At 33.3% G+C, this 22,239-nt stretch overlaps 1 protein-coding gene across 1 annotated transcript; it reads right to left on the reverse strand.

The window, feature by feature from the left end:
• Window positions 1-726: 726 nt before the first annotated feature.
• Window positions 727-19,619, reverse strand: LOC121384525 (N(G),N(G)-dimethylarginine dimethylaminohydrolase 1-like). Its single transcript, XM_041514953.1, has 5 exons — window positions 19,337-19,619; window positions 15,101-15,203; window positions 11,088-11,287; window positions 10,268-10,399; window positions 727-5,459 (listed from the first exon to the last, which is right to left on the reverse strand). Exons 1-5 carry the CDS (start codon window positions 19,607-19,609, stop codon window positions 5,250-5,252), a joined length of 918 nt encoding a protein of 305 aa, XP_041370887.1. The 5' UTR covers window positions 19,610-19,619; the 3' UTR covers window positions 727-5,249.
• Window positions 19,620-22,239: the final 2,620 nt, after the last annotated feature.

Genomic DNA, 22,239 nt, shown 5'->3' on the forward strand with positions numbered 1-22,239 from the left:
GTGAAAAAGCAAATTATGGGCACTTAGCAGACCTTTCGCTTTCGCCCTAATTTACGTGCAAATGTAAGCATGTTTTCGCCATTAGAACTAGTCGACAGTGTCATTGACAGTGGATTTTAATTCATTTATGGGTTGCTTAGACCCACTTTCGTCAAAATGGAACAATACCATGCTGAACATTATGGTCTAGCTAATATAATTGACATTCAGAAAATAATGTCGAAAATATCGTCTGACCCTTAAATTCTTTTGAGTAGTATATTTTATTGGTTCCCGACGTGGTCATTTGGTTTAAAGTGAAGCACATAAACCAGCCAAGCAGGTTTTTTTACTGATCGGTCTGGCTGAACTCTGCCCATATGCCCTGAATATCGGTCTTTTTACATGGTCACCAGGGTATCTTGCTTGTAACAAATTATATAACACTGGAGACAGTGCCATGCGACTGCTTGATACAACTTACAGTTATCAACACCTATTCACGTGCTGATGCGTATCAAGTAGTCAATACTCCAACCACAGCCACTTGTCTTGCTACCCCCCCCCCCCCCCCCCAGACTTAGTCACTGGCGATGTCCGAGGCTAAGCCCGTGATGGGCGTGTTTGAAACCTTCGTGGTATAGGAGCAAGTAAATAGTTTCAACTCACCTAATCAAAGAAACTTTTTTTTTTTTAAATTCTAAAATATTAATCACAATCATTACACGAAACACCAATACCTTTTCATTTCAAATTCTAATGTTTTATTATAATGATACAAGATAATATATATAAAAGGGTGAACAACATCCTCAGACTATTGGTGTAAGGTATGACATTAAAAAAAATGTTATTGCCATGTAATACAAATGTCAGCCATTGTTCAATAGATTCACACGCTTTTAATGTTAGCGTACAATGTAATTTAGCTTCATAGGCTAATAATGCAGAATGCAGATATAAAAATGACAGCTTGCCAACTCGTGGTTTCAGTACTGAAAATGGATGTTTTTCATCTGATCTGGTTTGGAGCATATAAATCTTGTAACAGTACAAAGTGGTAAATTCTACAGAACATAACAATTAAATGGTTGAAAGTAAAATGCAGATATAGGCATTAAGTCGGCTTCAATTAGAAGAAACATTAAGATAAATATGGTGCAATATCACGTATGATTGATTTTAAATAGATATTCTATACTGGTGTGGCACAAGGAATGTGTACTGAACAAATGGACATTATGCTACAGTAACTGTAACAGTAAATATACAATAATTAAGGTTTCAGAAGTCCCACAATTTTTTTTATTTTGCAGTGATAGCAGTGATATTTGATGATACATGCTATGATTGCTAGTTAATCACTGGTAGTACTTGTTTGATATTAACATTAACATGAATGTCCATCTGACTGAAAGGCACCAACATGATACTTGTGTAAATAAAAAAATAAAAAATGCACAGCTACATGGCAAGTTAATCTGTTTTATGTCTGCACTGGAAGATTACTATATGTCACAAAAATACAATCTGCCTAATGAATCATCATATAACCGACTTCTAGAATAACAGCTCTGCTTTTAATGTATACACAATATTTTCAGATCGATTTCATTAGTACCTCAGATTACAGAACACCAGCTTGGTTTTATTTTAGGTGCAAAACTAAATGTACAAATCCAATCAATTTTATTAAGCTCACTCTGAATAACTTGTCCAGTAAAATAACATACTGAAATATACATTCTACACTGTATTGGTCACTACAACAAAGACAAAGGTTTTTTTTTATGAACACCATACTGCCATCACTAGGTCCCTGTTGTACCATAAAACTTTCCAATACATGCAAAGTGTTGGAAGAACAAATTAATAAATGAGATACACATATCTGTAGGTATAAAACAAACTGCCTACATCTTCAATACAAATTTCAACCAAATTATATCATTTTCTATTGAATATTACCATTTGCAGAAGAATAATCTAACATCGAGAAAATTAAAAAAAGCAGCAAATATATATATCTATCTCTAAGTTCTAAATAACATTATAATGCCAGCACTACAGACTAATATAAATAAATGTTAAAATATGTTCAACCATTGTCAAGATTTGAAAACAAATTACAACTCCCTTAACATGTTGTCACTTGACATATTTGACACTGTTACAAAATGAATAAAACTAAGTGTAAAACCAGACATATATTTTGTACATTAACTTTTTCAGATATACACAATAAATTTAATAAAACTTAATTGACCAAGAATTAAACAACAATAATTTTTTTTAAAGGAAAACATTTAAAACCATGAATATGAAACTAAACTTTATACTCTAGTAACAATATTATATATGATACAAAATAAATCTTCTCAAACTTCAGTTATTTACTATACAATTATGGGGTTAGAAATGGTTGCATGTTCTTAACAAGTTGTTTCAATCTGACACTAAGCAACTGAATTTAGAGACATTTTTTTCAACTCACACTTTCCCAATAATTCAAAAACATGTCTTCCTTTTTTTTTTCCTTCAAGGAAAATCCCATAACCTTTTACATCTTAGGAATACTGATAATGCTAACTAATTTAAAATGTAAAACCATATTACATGTATATAAATCTTAATAAAAATATGCATAAACCAGTCTGTACAAATACTTGCTTTTCTAAAAATTGCTTTTAAAATGTGCACTTGTTAACAATACAATCACAATAAGAGGAACACCTTGATTATTTACAGTCTTCACACACATCACAGTCAAAAAAAAAAGTGGCAGTGTAATATCCAACATCAAATTTTGTATCAAATTATCAACATCTTACTAGTACTTTAAATTTTGACATACCAGCTTTGTTTCTTAATCCAGATGATCTGGAAAGGGATATTTTTGGAGTGTAGATGGAGTTTGTTGGTGGAAAACTGCAGTTAATCTAAAAATCTGTACAACACTGTGCACAATTTTCAACAAAATAGAATGTACAGTAAACCATCTAAAAACTAAGGTGAAAGGATAACTTGTAATCAAAGATGTTTTAACATTTCCTTATAATTCAGCGTTATTTTTGGCAGTTGGTATTTAATGTTTTGCATGATAAATCTGACCAATCAACGGCAATCAAATTAAAATCAATCATTTTCAACCTTTACTTCAATGCACTTTATTTTACAACACAAAATTTAAAAAGTAATGACTTGATTATGTTAATATTTAAAAAAAAATAAAAAATAAACAAGAGACATTAAAGAGAAATAATATTCAATTTTCAAAAAAAGTCAACATTTATAGAAGAGACATGAAAGTTTACTGCTAAAAATAAAAAAGTACATAATGATACCATAGCAAAAATATATGAAATTTTAGTTATATATATATATTTATACACAGAAAAAGAATACGTTTTGAAAATATATCTTCAGTAATTGCATGAAGATTGGTCAAGAGGTAGAGACAATTTGCAAATAAGACTCCAGCACCAAGAACGCTCATTACAACATCAGACTTCAGTATTATGATACCACCACAAACATTTTTTTAAACAGTAATTTGCAAGACTTCAGTAACAACATTAAAATGTACATATTATGATATAAAATTGTGAACAGTCAATGTTTTGAAATTCAAAGTGAGATCTATGCCTACATATAAATTCACAGAGGACAGATTTTTTTTGTTTTAATAAAGTCAAATTGTTTAACATTGGGATACGAAATGTAGAAATGGATACCCAATTAAAAAACCTAGGAAGAAGAAAAACTACCACGGTTCTAGTACCAGAACTGTGAAACAGTAAATGGTTTAATCCTACTGTTTGTATAAAAAAAAATTGTTTTAAACTGTCTCTAAAATATATTTAAAAAACCAACTGGTTGTACTAGAATGAGAAAGAAAGGTGTCATGAATGACAACCTATGTACAATACTTGTCATGGACATACAGAATAGGCTAATACGGAATAGAGTACATTAATACAGAGTAGAGTAAACTACCAATACATACAAATTCTCTCTGTTATAAAAAGCCTATTAATATATATTCATACACTAGTACCTGAAGTGTTAACGTGAATACTAAGCATTGGTAAAACCATAATTAGTGTTTTAACTTTTCTGTGAGATACAGTATTCAATAACTGTAAAGCACAGTTATTGAAACCGTTATTTAAAAAATCATTTGTTGGATTATAAAAGCTATAAAAACAATGATGACAGAAGATTTCTGCTGGGTTTTTTTTAAAACCCAATTATGATTTTTTAAAATCTAAAAACATTGATATCAACTCAGTGAAAAAAACATCACAAACTATTTTTTTTTATTTAAATGACAACATATTTGTGCAAAGTAAAATGTTCAGATAGAAAGCTTAGTAAGAACTAATTGACATTTTCAGTACCAGAATCAAATAGTCTTTGACAAGACAAGACATGCACTTTCATTTCAGTAACATTTGTTCTCAACATAAGACAGTTTCACAACTCACTTGTAGCTAATAAAGTGAACAATACCTGTTCTTTGAGGAATACATAGTAATTTACATATTTCTTTAAAATAGTTCAGTTTCGAAAGGAAAGAAAACACCAATATATTATTCATTTTTCAAATCCATGATTTCACAACAGATCAGTCGGTATATTTTCAGGATTAACCCTTTGATTTCTTTTACACTGAAAACAGACAAGAGCAATGTCTATAAAGATATTTTATCCTGCAACCATTGTTTCTATTGACAGAATATGATGACAGACAAAGCAAAGTCATATCCGAATAGTAGCAGGATATGACTTTTAAGTAGTTTTTTTTATATACCTAAAAATCGTACTTCTGTTTACTGGCTAACAACAGTGGACTAAAATAAATTGCTCGAGACTATAAATATAAGAAATCCTTATTTAAAAAAGCGTAATAAAAGCATGACTAATATCTTTTATTTCTTTTAAGCCATTGCATGAAGCAGTTTGTATTAACGGGCCTAAAGTTTAACATTTGGTTATCAGCTTGTGACCTGGCTACTTGGTTTGTCACATAAGTTACAGATGGTGGATAACACAGCATATTATTTCTGCACAATCAATTTTAATATAGTAATCTTTATAACTTGGATAACCGATCTCAAAGCATATGATTAGATATTTCAGTCACAATCAAAAGCACAGGCCACCTATATTGATAATAGTAAAAATGCAGACCTATTTCGGAACATAAACATATTTTCAACCATTCCTCAATGAAATTTGTTCCAGCTTGTAGCCACCAGGATGTTTATTTATTTCTTTGTGAGCGTGTTTGATGCGTATGTCAAATCCTTGAACTGTGAGAATGGTGCTATATCATCCTCAGTGAGGTTGGAGATGATTTTCTTCTGTGAACGGTGTTTGCTCACTAACAGCACCATAGACGCAATTCGGCCTCCAGCTTTACTCAGTTCCTCCAGAGAGACACGATGTCGGGTATACAGTATCTTCTCATCAATACACTACAGAGAAACACAAACAGAATTAATAAGTACTGTTTCTTGTCACAACACTGATGTTCAATCATTTTAAAGTGACAGACCTTAGTTTTTAAACACTATGATATATTTTTTTTACTGTTAGAGCCGTTTTTAATAACTGAGATCAGACATTACTGGCATTTTACTGTGCAGATTATCCATTTCCATACATCAGTGTTTTTGGTCATTCTGGTGTTTGTACTAGGTACATGAAATGCATGTTTTATCATTCTAAAAACATATGTACCTCTGAAAAGTAACAGTTATAGAAATGAGCTCTAGCCTTATTTTTAGAGAGTATTTTCCCATTTCAACATCACAGATTTTCACTTCACTCTATTATATTTATAACGTCATCCAGATATGTTACAGGTTTGTAGATTAACCAAACTTAAAGTGTCCATTTTCACAGGTTGAAAGTCTATGACTTTAATAGAACTAAAAAAAATAAGTACATGCATAAACCAAGTATGCATGTTGAAATACCAGGTACTATCATCGGGCAACATTCAGTTATGTACATTGATTCAATTTGTTTATCTTATTTGATATATGTTACAGAAAGTATACATAAATTATATATTTAAAAAACCCTGTTTGTACATAACTTCCCAGCCAAAAAACATCTGTGGTTGGCAGTACACTTCCAAAACCATGAGATAACAATGTCTATATCTTAAATATGATGACTCAACTTTTAAAAATCACATTTACATCTATTAAAAATGAAGAAAAAAAAAAAAAAAAAAGACTTCTAATCACAGACAACTCAAACTGACTCATGATAGACATTTTTCTTTTTACCCCCCCCCCCCCCCCACCCCTGCCCAATATTCGTGCCCTACAAATCCACACATGCGTATAAGCGTAATGATCACCTGAGCCCTTAGACCAGTGACGATATTATGTTCTTGTAATACTTTAGCTTGAGGACCATCAGAGGAAGACAAGAGATTGCCCTGGACCCAAACTCGGACATATTCAACTCAAGCCGATCCCAGGTAATCTGTTTTACAAGCTCCTGTAGGTAGCGCACAGAGCTGGCATCAACTTTGTCTACATGATTCCACAGCCTTCGTTAGATATACATGCATTCACAGTTCAGAAGTACATGCATGTTATTTTGGAGTCCAGTTATTTGCAATGGAGGAAATGGAAGCAGTTGTTGAAACTTGTATCGATAGCTAACACAGGAAAAGATGTGCCAGTTTATCAGCAAATTTTATGTTTTACTACTAGATGGCACTTCACGGCCGTCAATTTCAAAAAATTTGGCACAGTAAATTTGTATTTTGTTTTTGGTTTTGAACACTGCTAGTTTTTTTAGTGCAATTTCTGAAATTCTGTATCATTTATCATAATTTCCCCAAGCCAAAATAGGCTATATTGTGGTAGTTTGTCCTTATTTTTTAAGAGTAAAATTCCCAAAGTTTTATTACAACCTGAGAAAAAGTCAATCTGATTTCATGTTTTTGAAGTGATCATGAAAATTCGCCAATTCTACTTGAAATTATGCTAACTTTTATGAAGGGTTTTGCCATGGGAGTAAAATCAAAGTTTAAAGATAAAACCATGCCATATACAGCAGGAAGCTAGGTTCAACAGGTCATAATGACAGCAGCAAAATACACACACAGATTTATTTTTCATGATCTTTCTACTTAAAAGTTATTACTACTACAGTGCACACACAAACTAATCAGACTGCCATGGGTTTTGGGGGAGGGTTTTATTGGGAAAAGCATTTAATGCCATGTACCCAACACAAATTAACAAGCTGCAAATTGTGAAATAAAAGGAATATTTGCTTTTAAATGACTCCAGCCCCAAATATAGCAAGGGATCTTTTCGTATTTTCAGACAGCACAGCACATTCCATGGCCTTTGCTAAACCAATACTAGAAAAAAACTTGATGGATCTACTTCAGGTGATGAATCCTAAAATCTAGTACACCTCAGGCAAATGCTCTTAAAGTATGATTTCTAAATAGTCTTTAACCCCCCCCCCCCCCCCCCCCCCCAACTATTAACATTAACAAGTTCTAAACATGCAAAACAACCACTACATGTAACAACAGTAAAACTGTTTTAAAGCATGCCTTCTAAAAAAAATTCAATTTAAAGTTAAAAAGTTTGTTTTGTTTAACGACACCACTGCAGTACATTGATTAATTCATCATTGGAAACCCGCTATATTTGTCCTAATGGAGCAAGGGATCTTTTATATGCACATATAGGAAAGTACATATCACGGCCTTTGTCCAGTTGTGTGGTGTACTGGTTGGAACGAGAAAAACCCAATCAGTTGAATGGTTCCACAAGATGGTTTGATCCTGCGACTCAAGCACCTCAAGTGAGCACTCAACCAACTGAGCTAAATCACGCCCCTTGTTTAATTTAAAATAAGCCTTGAAAAGTTTAAAAACCTAAAAAAATTAAAAGGGAAAGCTTACATGTAAATATCATGTCAACATGTTTTAAAGGGACTATTCCGAGTTTTTAGCCTAAGCAAGACTTCCGTTTGTTCCCCACAACATAATAAATATCTTCTGCTTTTTCTTGTTTCAAATATGAAGCATTATATGGATAACTACATTTGGAATGATCTTTAATGAAATTATTTCAAATTTAGTTTGGCAGTTGGAAGAAATAATAAATTTATACATACAAAATTATTTTAGACAAAAATCAATACTGAAATACTACAGAACATTATGTCCAGAAATATACTGATTATAAACATATTTATAGTCTAAGCAAAAAATAAAAAAGCTAAGTAAATTGTCATTTTAATAATGTAAAAAAATAAAATTGCCGAAAACCTTTCAAAATTGGCTACAACTTCAGGATAGTCCCTTAAAACAAATAAAAACAAGAGAAATAAACATGTATTACTAAAAAGAAACCCACACACATCATATTCAAAACATGCTTTCTGGACAGATTTTAAGATCAAAATGTTGACATAACCCAAATTTGTTTGTCTGAAACTTTCACAGTCAAATGTTTTATATTTTATACAATTCTACTTATTTCATACCCTTTAAAAACCTAAAATAATGAAGTGACTAGGCTAGAAAATTCTATTATTAGATAGTGCATTAAATGACCATCTAAAGTCTACATTTGCATGATGCACTCATCATGAAACAGCTACATGTGTATGTGTAACTACGGTAGCAAGTTATTGACTTTTTGTAAAATGCACACACCAAAACACAACACATATTAAAAGATAAAATTTATGTCAACAAAAACAAAGAAGCCAGATATTAATACATTTATAAAAAAAATAAAAAATAAAATAAAACATTTCACAAGTACATTTTAAAATCAGAATTTGTGAAAATATAATTTAATCAAAAACCTTTTTACACTGTGACTAAATTTGATGTGTTTTTTCTTGAATTATCACAGAATTGGCCTTGGAATACTTTGTATGGGTTATATCTATTAAAACAGTCATATAAACACATATATACGGTCAGGCATCGAAATAAGTCGAGAACAGTCGTTCAGGTTACCGGGAGGCTACCACGTTAGAAAAGTCGAGAACGGTGTTTCGTTCTGGATAAAAAATTTCAAACGAATGGTAGTTTCGTTTCCGAACGTAAACCAGGCAATGCATTCAGGACTTCTGCGTTTCATTTTCTCGTCAGGAATTGCATCGATGTTCGCGCGCAAGTCACTCCGCGTTTAAGCAGTGTCCACTAAATGAATTTATGTCCGCGTTTTGTTTTCTCGTACAAAATTGCACCGATGTTCGTGCGTACTTGTGCAATTGTAAAGCAATTTTGGCAATCAGCGTTTAAGCAGCGCCCACTAGATAAATTTACTTCCTGGATTTCGTTTCTCGTATCGATGTTCGCGCGCACCGTTACAATTTCAGAACGACCGCGTAGTAGTAACAGGAATTCAATTCTAACTTTCATATAGTGGTGGAAACCTATAGGTTACCAGACTATATTTTGTGGTAACCTGTAAATGGGTTACCAGACACAATGCTTATTTCGATGCCTGTAAGCTCCCTGTATATTTTCAAAGAAGATACAAATATATATGTACAACTATTCAGTTTACAGCAGAATGCTTTTGTTCACATTATAATATTAGGAACCCACAACACTAATAATCAGTCACAGGATGTAATATGTAGAAACAAATGTGCTACCAAAATTCAATACAAAAAACACTCTGATACACCATGGAATAATTTGTTCACCATCATGTCGCAATTTGCTACGCAAGTTTTAGAGATCGCTACACAATTTTAAAACATCAAACAGTAGTTGCTAATTGATTTTCATTTGACTTGAAATATCGCTAATCAACAGTACTGTCAGGTAATTTTATTTATTTATACATCCAGATAGTTAGATTAAGAAGGTACACTAAGATAAATTTAGGAATAAAACTGAATATTTTCAGAATAAAATGAGGAATTTAAGAATAAATTTCCTGAGAAATTTGAGAATGAAACTGAAGTGGAATTGTAAAAAACAAACAACCCCAACAATCAGGAATTTCAAAATAAAATAAATTGCTGAGAAATTTCAGCTAACTGTTGAGGGATTTCAGAAGAAAAACTAATAAGAAATATCAAAATAAAACTGATGAGAAATTTCAAAATACAACTGATAAAAAAAATCAAACTGATTAGAAATTTCAAAAACTGTGGGTGTGGAATTTTAGAATAAAGTTATCCAATTTTTTTTTTAGCATGATAAAGAGTGTGGAAGAATTTGACAAACTATTTCAAGCTGGTCAGTGTTCCCTAGAACTAATCATACCCCATAGTTGCTGTCTCCCATCTCCTCGCGCGTGCGATGTAGCAGCCGTCCATTGATGTAGAGCATGTCAATACTGACTTGACTCTCCAAGTGTAGCAGTTTACAGCGGTACTCGGCTAGCTGCTCCATTTGCTAAACAAAAATATTTTAAAATCATAAATTATTCCCAGAAGAAACTTAATCAAACTGGGTCATACATGGAACTTTTCGTTCAGTACTGCATTGCGATTTGCAATGCAAGTTTAAGATTGCTATATAATAAAAAGCATTGTGAGAGTACTGCTAAAGCAATGTTCCCTACCAGGCTCAAATGTTTTTTTTTTATATTTCCTAAGTTCAAGGGCAATAACTCTGCCACAAAATGAGTATATGAACCATGAAATTCAAACTGTAACATTACATGATAAACCTATAAAAATATTTTCAGTTCAGTATCTTTCAGTTCAATATCTTTAGGCATTAAAAAAAAGAAAAAGAAAGGTCTGGAATATTTTTTGTTTCATATTTCCCAAGTTGAAGGGCTATAATTGTCAAAATGGGTAAATCACCAGGAAAGTCAAACTTAATCTCGAACAGCACTTGATAAAGCTGTACACAAAATTTCAGATCAATATCTTAAAGCATTGTGGAAAAAATGTCCAGAAAACTGTATGTGGGACAGACAGACAGAAAGACAATCTATAGTTCCCTCCGTTTAGACCAGTAGGGAACTAATTAACAGAACATTAGTAGTTGCAGCTATGCACATCAATTTAATTTTTTTATTGATTACAAATTTATCACAAATATCGTACTTTAGAAATAATATGTATGAACTTACTGAACGGATGGATTTGCCCTCTTTTCCACCACAAATTGCCAGGATGTCTCGACCTGCTACATTAATAGCATTCTTAAGGTGTAAGATATCAAGATCAGCGATGTTGATAGGAGTAATAGGGTATTCTGGGAAGGCATCAACCACTGCTTGAGCACCACCCTCATTGGTCCGTTTCCCGATACCAACCAAGATTTCCTTGCCTATAATAATAAAAATAAAACCCCATAAAAATCAGCTGTAAAATCAATATCTTATCTTTTGCTGATAAAAGCAATCTGGCAGTAACTGTCGTTTGAAACGGAATCCAAAAACTGACATTGTAATTATGCATTGTTTTGTTCAGGGTTGCTGCTTGCTACATTATCTACAGGTATTCTAATTCTAAAATCAGATATTTATGCATTAGTTGAAAAATCATATCAGAGGTAAATGTTACAGATTTTTGGGTGCTCTCCAGGCACACTGTAGCTTAGAGAGTGAGATGCCCCATAAACTATTAGGTATTTCCCAACCTCCTCCAAAAAGGAGAAGAAGAAAAAGAAGAAGAAGAAGAAAACAAGAAGAAGAAAAAAACGTTAGAAATCATACCCAAACAGCAATATAACCAATAGAGACTATACAATAATAATGATTATATCCAATATAACATTAAATTTTACATATTTGATACACCACTGTCATTGTTCCAAGTTGTGCATTTGTTTGTTTGTAGTACAATTAGGTAGCTGTATGGTATTCAGCATACATTGATGGATCAGAAACCATGATTTGTACATTGGCCAAGTTGCAAGTCACTTGGCCAAGTTGCAAGTCACTTGGCCATATGACTCACTTTTTATCTATTGGAAAACCATACATCTTTTCAGTTCTTGCAAAATCAAGGTGAGAGAAATGGTGCCAGGTAAACCAGGCACTATTCTACCTAAAGGTACTAGCTATTAGACATGTTTTTAACACCACATACATATAACCTCCCTACTGAACATGTTAATGAGTTTTGCAAAATCAAGGTGAGAGAAATGGTGCCAGGTAAACCAGGCACTATTCTACCTAAAGGTACTAGCTATTAGACATGTTTTTAACACCACATACATATAACCTCCCTACTGAACATGTTAATGAGTTCAAAATCAAGGTGAGAGAAATGGTGCCAGGTAAACCAGGCACTATTCTACCTAAAGGTACTAGCTATTAGACATGTTTTTAACACCACATACATATAACCTCCCTACTGAACATCTTAATGAGTTCAGTGTTCTTGCTGCTCAATTTAAGCAGGGCGGTCCGCCCTGCTATTGCCGCCCTCCTTTCACGTTCTCCGCCCTCCTTTATTTTTCTGCGCCCCTCTTTATTTTCCAGCACCCTACTATATTTTCCATCACCGATCTCCGCTATTTCCAAATGCACACTTTTTTCCACACATAAAAAACCCCAATGATCAGTCTGCACACTGGACATCAAAGGAAACAATCTGCGTTGTGTACGAAAAAGCAACTGACGAAACATTTACGACAGTTATCGTAACGTAATTTAATAGTATTTTTAACAGCCTCTATTTTGTCCCATACCTGTATCCATTTGTATGTTTAACACAAACAATAAAAGTTATATTTTATTTGAGCAATGAAAACATTAAAAAAAAATATGGATTCAGCAATCTCCGACTGAAAACCCCCCACTTATTTGGCGCCACATTTGTCACGTGATCAGAACGGTCACTCTGTCTTTTGTTTCCACTAACTGTCGTCTGATATTTTGTCCTCAGTTACAGATATAATTGATTGTAACTAACGATTTTTACTTTCTTTCATTTCTGTCATTCTGTTTATTCAGCAGTTCTTACAACATATTGTAAACTTTTCATTTTGGGGGGATATCACCGCTTATAAAATCAACGGAAGTGGTAGTGTTTAGCATTAAAATCATTCATCTTGGGTGCCAAATAATATATACACCGCCACTGCGATAATATTTATTCACAGCGATCGATTCATTCGATGAAGATGGGAATTAAAAAAAAATGTTTTCGACATTAGGGGATCACACAAACATCTTTTTTGTTTTTCGTATATCTTGAAATCTTTATTAAAATAATAATATTAAAACTTTGATCGGTTCAGCAAAACTGGAACCGCCAGTGAATATCAGACCGATAACATATTTGGTTCAATTAAAAGACGAGTCTGCTTGTATTTCGTATAAACTTTTTGTAATCAAAATAAGGAGTGTTTTTCCACAAAGTCTATTAACACACAACATGGTAACCACCAAGCTCTCCCCCCCCCCCCCCCCCCCCATTTTATTAAAAAAGTATTTGCTTTTCATTTATTTTTTTTGAAGGGTGTGGTGCTGCCAGGCCGCCCTCCTTTAATTTTCACCCAGCAAGAACACTGATGAGTTACATGTATCTTCAGAAAAGGGGGGGTTAAATTATATATTGGAGTAATCTGTTGAGAGTTTTCAACTGCTCAAAGGCCAAATTGTACATTATGATGCACAAAACAATCTATGATATTCAAACTTGCTACCCACCAGTTTGAAAACGATTGTGAACATGGTTAAATACTTGTTTTTTCAAAAAGGAAAGAATGCTGGTTTAATACAACCAGCATGTTGTTTGGTCATTGCTATTGGATGTTAAACTTACAGTTATTGTGATTGTTGGTCGAGGGTTAAAAATAATTAGTTGTGTGTCAAATAAAAAACGTGTTGCCACTACTCAGGAAAGAAAGAAAGAAATGTTTTATTTAACACAGTCAACACATTTTAATTATGGCTATATGGTGTTGGACATATGGTTAAGGACCACAATATAGATTAATAGAGAGGAAACTTGCCACTGCCATTCTACGGAACCTCTTTTCAATTAGCAGCAAGAGATCTTGTAAATATATAGCCACCACTTAGGCTAATCCTTCCAATTTATGGATGGATTTTAATATGACAGGGCAGCATTAACCATAGTATCACAAATTTAGTAAACCGGTCTTGAGGTATTCGTTGGCATACTGATTAAAAATACAGCCCTGTAAATACAATTAATTTACTAAACAAAAACATATTTCAAGAATGAAAAAAAAAAAACCTGAAAGAACTATACGATATTGATCATTGGACGGACCAAAACACATCATTTGTAAATAATTGAGCAAAATGTGATCAAAATGACTACAAATGAGTGCCAGTCAATTATACAGATCATTTTTTTCTTTATTTGATCCAGAGCCTTCATTAACTCTCACTCAATGAAATTAACACCTGCAGGTGGATTGGAGAACTGGCAATCTACAACTCAATCAGTTTCAATTTCAGAGTGCTTGACAGCTTCCCCCCCTGAGGCTATTACCTGTGAAGTACTCCCACACAGGCAAACAAATGATTCTGCCAGTATTTATCACAACAGAGGAAATAGCTTCTAGCCAGTTCGAGTAATCAATTATATGTATCATTACACACACACTTTTATTGCCTGCAATTTTTAATTACAATATACATGTAACTATTCTGGTCTTGTATTTGCATTTGTAATACATTTCTGCCATCAATAAAATTTGTACATGAATATATATAAATTTAGTTTTCTTCCAACTGCTAAAAAAAATTTGAAATACACAACCGGATTAAAAGGAATCTCAAATGTCTTTATATTATTTATCAATACAATGTATTAACTATTATACCTGTATATAAAAATTTGTTAATGTTACTTCACCAAGATTAATTTACAGTCAATTTACCGGCAATTTAATGGCTCCAAACTCAGGATAGTCTATTTAATTATTCAACAAATAACAAAAATAATAGCTTATTAACTATCAATAATTCAACCTATGATTTTCACACACTGACATATTCCAAAATGTACTGAAACACAAAAAATAAAAGGCAATATCCCTCCTTATATCATATAAATATTATACTATAATAGGTACACTACAGTAAGTAGCAAGTCTACAATGTCAGATACACCTGTATGTTTAAATATTTATAACAGGTGGAAAACAGTGACTCACCTGTAAATAATACATCACCCCCTTCTAAAGTGGCTTTTGGGTCGGCAATCTCCACAACTTTTAATCCCAGATCATCTCTCAAGACCTTTCGAATCTCTCCAACCTGTCAACAAATAAAAACAGAACTCATGCTGTGACAGACAGACATAAAAAAAAGTAATGACCTTCAGCACACACTAGACTTGCTAACTGTAAGGGGTAAGAGCAACTGCTGCACATGTATACATGTACCTGAAGACGTTAAAGTTTGTTTTTCTTTTTAAACGATACCACATTGATTTATTAAGCATTTAAATATTAGATGTCAAACATTTGGTAATATTAGTTTGATACCAGTTATAAATATTAGTTCAAACACTGGATGCCTAGCACAGCAGATACATGCAGAACCCAAAAATGGGAGTTATTTTATGTTTTGCATGTACATGAATACATGTACATGCATGCGCATTTTATATTCACCAGTTATCAAATCTTAAAAATCCACTGATGATAATTAAAAAAAGAGTTCCTTTATAAAGTTTTATACATCAATGGAACCCAAAATTAAAATAAAATAAAAACAATGCAAGATGTTATGACAAAAACTTAATTCAATTTGTACTCTAGTTTCTTTACTAAAATTCACAAATGTTCTTCACAATTTCTGTTGAATATTTTTATCAGGATACTCCAGCTTGATGTTGATGGCCAAAGACTTGTGTCCACACTAATGTAAATAATACCTCCCACTGGTAGGTGTAAAAATCACAGTCTGCTATTTACATCGAGGTGGTGAAATACATGGCCCAGTAAATGTCAACAAAACTGATCTTTAAAATGGAAAAGCAACTTTCTACAAATTACAAAACTATTCAAAAAGAACATTGTTTACTTTCATTATATACATGTATACATGTGTGTACGGTTAATAGAATAATTAACTTATTACTGGTATCATTTTGCAATATATTTTACAATCAACTAATTTCAGTCTGCACCATGAATGAACTAAATAAGGATTCAGTACTACATGTAACTGTTTACTAGTAATATCTTTTTTCCGTATACATGTACACATAAAAACAAACCCCAACCCCAACATATTTACATCAATTCTGTGATCATGTAAACTGAAGAAACAATTCTATTTAACATATAACGGTAATCAATTTTTGATTATAATCGATCATTGGAACACCACTAATTCAGTACTTTAGAAGTTCTATTTCAATTTATAAATAGTCTGAATGTAGCACTTGCTGATTTTCATCATTTTGTTATTGTTAATCAACAACAGTATGACCTTCTCCTTTTTAATGTATTAAACTGTATTTAGTACAACACTGAATACAATGTTTTAAAGCTAGCTTGGAATGAATGATTTGCACCTTTTGACTTCCCTTTTATATGAGGGAATGAATTTGATCACAGCTAAATGCAGTACTGTGATTTTCCTATCAAGTGTTAAGACTATTTGGACAAAATACACAGGTATGCAACTTAGGTGTTTCATTCAATGATGTTAAAAATCAACTAGTCATTTAAAAAAAAATAAAAAAATAATATATAAACCGTGAGAACGCCATCAAGTACCGGTAAGGAACATACTGCCCAACGCAACAAATAACGCAAATGTCAGTGTCAACAGATCAGTTGTTATGGAATTATTAACAGTCCACAACAACCGGTCTACTGACACTAACAAATATGCATTTATTGGGTAATGTTTTGGTTGCCTGACAACTTATAAGTTATATGTATATGTATCTACATGTATTGTAATTTTATTAAACAGTTTTAGAAGAACAAAAATTATTGTACATAGATGATTTTTATCATCCACCAATCAATCTCTTGGGATTCGGAACATCTCTGCCAATATAGACAAGTTTGTAATGTCTAATTTCCAAATGAGTATGGTCAGTTAGCCGATCATTACTGTGTATGTGTGTTACTATAAATTAAAAAGAAAAATTATTTATAAGTTTATTATAAAGTGTATCAATTTCTACTATCAAAAAATTTTCCAGACGATTGTGGAAATAAGGCCTAAAAACTAAAAAGTGTGTTTTAGGTTTCATCCTTGAAAAAAAATGGGTAGGTAGGAACTTTTTTTTTTTAAACCGAATCAAAATGAGAAACTGTAATCAGCCGAGGTGTTCCAAAACATGTTTGCGGATTGCAAAAAATCAGGGGTCGTGTTTTTCGCTCCAAAATATTTCAGGGTCGTTACATAAAATTAGGATAGGTTGGGAAACTGGAAACATATATATATATATATTTTTAGGCCTAAATGCAACTGATCACTTACCGTACCTGGTGATGACTGAACTTTCGTAGTTGGTTTGAAAGTTTTTTACTTTATTATATTATATACTTTTCTTAAAGGGAGAGTAAACAAAAACATGAACCTTATGTGTTGGAAAGATGCATACCCGGACCACCAACACATACTGACACTTTAAGAAATGAAAAACACGTAAATCTAGAGTTAATAAAAAAACCCAGATTATTCCTGCTAACTGGGGGCAGCTATTTTCTTTTGTTTTCGGTGCGTCCGGAATTCTAGCTTGAGGCGAAGTAAAGTCGGCTCCGACCAACTGTATGCACAGTGTAAACAAAGTCAGTCATTTACAACAAGGCGATTAGCTTTAATTAACCTGACTTGTAAAACAACATAAATGACTTGATAATATAAGAAACTATTTAATTAAATATATATTTCAATTTGCATTAATTGAACGAAATGAGGTTATAGTATTTTTATCGCTTAAAAAAATCCAAAGAAAAAATGCATATTATTAGGCCTATTGGTAGGGTACACTGGAGCAAAAATGACCACTCATGATACCACAGTTATAATTTTCTTTTCTTTGGGACTACGCAACTGGTCAGTTTTGTGATTTTAGATGGGAAAGTCTACTTCATCAAGGGTTTTAGCTTTTACAGAATTATTTACAGTAATAAAGCAGGACAGCTGATAATGTCCATTACGATTTTTAGGGGTGGCTGTGTGGTTAGCCCACAATACCCTGTGATGTTCATAAAACAGGAACATATTTTTGGGGGTGTCTAGACACCTTGACTGGTGACCCTCCAAAATATACAGCTGCCATTTAGGAACCACAGGTACAGGCCATGGAAAGAAAAGACCAATTAACTAAGAAAATTATTATCATTTCAGTACGTGGGTTAAAGGCATATTGTCACAGACCACTGACCTATTTAATGGTCTAACAAAGTATTAGCTGAACAAAAATAATTTGATTTGTCCCTAAATGTACTTTATTCAACCATCTTCATAACCACCATACTCCATTTATTAATGATATTTTGTAAAAAAATATATTGAATTATGGCAATGGTCCATAATTCAAAAACTAAAATTGCAGAGAGGGTTGACATGGATTTCACTCCATCATGGCTCAGTTACGGTGATGCGATAGCTAGATTTGGTTTCCAACAATTAATGTAAAAAAAAAAAATTATTCATTGTTAGAGAAATAAGGTCCTTAAATCTGTGACAGTATGCTTTTAATGTATGGACAAAACACAATACAGTTATTTCGACACTTTGACAATTGTGGTTTATTTTGTATTGAAAAATAATATATACTTTTAGTAATTAATATGAAATATTTGTCAGCAGCAAACTCGACAATTATCAATGTAAAGGTTTACCATCAAATATATGGGATTATTATTGTAGTTAAGCAGGAATCATTGACATTGTCTACATACATGTATAAATTTGGTAGTAGGAGCAAATTCTGCATTTTCGTTGCACATTTATCTCTTACCATAAGAGTGCATTATAATTACCTAAATGACCACACTGCTCTCTTACAGTAACAGTGGAGTATTCAGGCTATATATGGGGCAAAACGGAAGGCGACATTTGTCATAATTCATCAAAATTAAAATTCAACCCTTGGACAAGTTGGAGCCTCTGCAATACTTACACTGCCAATGGCGTGTCATGTTTACAGCTATGTTGAACAAGATTTATCATGAAATATTATAACAATTACTTTGTTTTTCTTCTAAATTCTATGCCCATTTGCTTCAGTTTGCATTAACCAAAGTTACGAAAGTAATAAGCCCAACGCAGGTGCTAAACCGGAAATCATGTCGTTTCCGTTATGGACAGAACAGGCCAAATTAAATGCATGCGCTAACATTAGCATGCATACATACGTAACATAGCGACTACTCATTATTAAAAACAAATATATATATATATATCAATGATACCTCTCCTTGTCTACTGGCAACAGGTCTTGCTATCAAAGCTGTTCCGCCGATGGTGACAGCACAGTCTTCAACGAAACAGCAATCGGGATAATTTTCGTCTTCTTGCAATTCTATAATATTTATGTCACAGTTCTTCAAAGTTGCCTTAAACTGTTCATATTCTCTTTTAGCTTTATCCACATCCATTTTCTTGCCTTGAGCTCCAATAGATCTGTCTCTAAAACTTTGTGGAATTCGACAAATGATAGCATAGTTGTGCTTAAACGCCGCCATTTTGAACGAGTGCGCGTTACCTTTTCCGGGTCAGTGATGACACATTCTAATAGAGGTTAGCTCCCTTACATGGATAGATGGGCGCGGCTAAGAAAATATTTTATTCATTTGTAAAATGTCTTAAAGAGACAGACCCTAGTTTTTAAACACTAAGGCATATTTTTCACCAAGACCCTAGTTTCAACCAGTAAAAATGGACACTAAGTTTGGTTATTTACAAATCTGTAACAAATTTGGATACAACAGAGTGAAACAAGAGTCTGTGACGTTGAAATACCCTTAAAAATAAGACTAAAACGCGACTCCATAACCGTTATTTCTCAGACGCACGTGCGTTTTTAAAAATATGGGGAGGGAATGCATTTTGTGGTATTAGAAATACCAGGATGACAAGAAACACTTCGGTTGTACGGACATTGATAATCTAAACTATAAAATATAAGTAATGTTTGATTTCAGCGATCATAAACGGATCTAATTGTGAGGAAATATGCCTTAGTGTTTAAAAACTAGGGTATGGCCCTTTAATATATCAAGCTAATATGAGGGATGGTGTTTATTCCCATGTAGACTACAATACCGCCAATAAATAAATAAAAATAATCTGCTTTTAGAAAAATCCGGCTGTCTGAAAATATTTTAATGTAGAAGTTAATAATTAATTAATTAAGCCTACCAGTAATTAAAATATTTTAATTAATGTAACGATACTATTTAAAATTACAAATAAACTACCAATGAACCCAAAATAATTTGCTTGCTATATTTATTAAATAGTTCATGGATATAAATATAGTGACTCCACGAGAAATCGAGTAGGCCAACTCGGGCACGGGTCGAGTCTAACAAGACCTGTGCAACGATTGAACGAAGAGCACTCTCATTTAATAGTTTTTTGTTTTTGTTTTATTTTTTTTACGTCATGTTGTCACATTATGCTTCCCGCCAGTTACATTATAGGTCTATGAGACACAAAGGGGGAAAAAATCGAATGTGTTGAATGCAATACATATAATGACAGGGGCGTAAGTTAGGGGGGTTCGGATGACCCCCCCCCCGCTGAAGCAAATGGTCCGCTTTCAGAACTAAAACATACAGGTTTATACATTTGGAGTTTCTGGTGGTGCAAAAACAAAATAGAAAAAGGCCCACTTGATTCATATTTGAACACCCCTCCCCCCAGGTCACGCTACGCCCCAGAATGACATGATGTTCAGCGCTGGAAATATGATGCATAATGCTATTTTACTTTATTCCTTAGTCTCATTATCATCTAGTGTAAGTGTCGGGTACTCGAGTCTGGGTCGAGTTTGACCCTCGAGTACTCGAGTCCAATATTTTGGACTCGCGGAGGCCCTAGAGATAGAAAATGTAGGCTATTTAAAATTTAAAATGTAGAAAAGTGTTATTTTCTAAAGCTACAATGGGAAAGGGAGGCCACACTGTTGAGAACCCCGTCACTTTTGATATATTTACATGTCAAGAAAATTCCATCAGTCACATCCCTCTTATCCCCTGCGTCCCCCCCCCCCCCCCAAAGAACATTTTAAAATTGCTTTGCTTTAAAGGTGATTTCTTGACATCTGAATCGCAAAATTAGCCATTTTTAAACAATGATTTTTTGACTATTTTAATGCTTATTTGCAGAGTATTATATCCCAAGGATGTTTTTGTTTTTAAAAATTGTTTTTAGATAGCTTTAGACGCGATTTTTTGGCTTCTTGTCGAGTGCTCGCTTGAGATGCTTGCATCACAGGATCGAACCACCTCGATGAATCCATTCAGTTGATTGGGTTTTTCTCGTTCCAACCAGTGCACCACAACTGGTCAAAAGCCGTGGTATGTGCTTTCCTGTCTTAAGAAAAATGCAGCGGGTTTCCTCTGATGACGAGTCAAAAATACCAAACGTTTGACATCCAGTAGCCGATGATTAATCAATGTGCTCTAGTGGTGTCGTTAAACAAAACAAACTTTTTCTCTTAGCATCTGATTAGGGCCTTCCCATTTTCAAACATGATCATTTGTTCTTTTCGAGTTTTATAACCTAAGAATTATTATTTGGCCGAATTGAAACCCATTAGGCCTACTCTTGAATTTGAATGTGGATCGTGAATCTTAGCGTTGACCGCGGTCACTGAACACAACACTGGAACAGATATCGCTGTACTTTAAAGGAAGGAAGGAAATGTTCTATTTACTGTGTATTTTAAAGTGAGAGAAAGAGAGAGAGAGAGAGAGAGAGAGAGAGAGAGAGAGAGAGAGAGAGAGAGAGAGAGAGAGTTAGTTAAACAAATGCACAAGAAAGTCACTAGTTTGTTTTGTTTAATGACACCACCAGAACACATTGATTATTATTCTTCGGCGATGTCAAACATTTTTTAATTTGTAGCAAGGGACTTTTTATATCTACCATCTCACAAACAGGATAGAACATACCACAGCCTTTGATATACAAGTCATGGTGCACTGGCTGGAGAGAGAAATAGCCCAGTGGGAACACCAACTGGGATCGACCCCGGACCAATTGCCCATCACCAAGCGAATGATTCCCGACCCTATATGGCAATCATTAAAGCAAGACATGTTTTATTTAACGACGCACTCAACACGTACGGTTATGGTCAAGGACC

Source organism: Gigantopelta aegis, chromosome 10 (genome assembly GCF_016097555.1).
Source record: "Gigantopelta aegis isolate Gae_Host chromosome 10, Gae_host_genome, whole genome shotgun sequence".
Classification (NCBI taxonomy): domain Eukaryota; kingdom Metazoa; phylum Mollusca; class Gastropoda; order Neomphalida; family Peltospiridae; genus Gigantopelta; species Gigantopelta aegis.

Bases quoted from the DNA above. Each gene is read 5' to 3' on its own strand.
- LOC121384525 (XM_041514953.1), bottom strand. From the start codon at position 19,609: ATGGCGGCGTTTAAGCACAACTATGCTATCATTTGTCGAATTCCACAA. The intron at 15,204-19,336 runs GTATCATTGATA...ATTTGTTGACAG, and splicing joins TTGCCAGTAGACAAGGAGAG to GTTGGAGAGATTCGAAAGGT. The intron at 11,288-15,100 runs GTGAGTCACTGT...TTATTATTATAG, and splicing joins GGGTGATGTATTATTTACAG to GCAAGGAAATCTTGGTTGGT.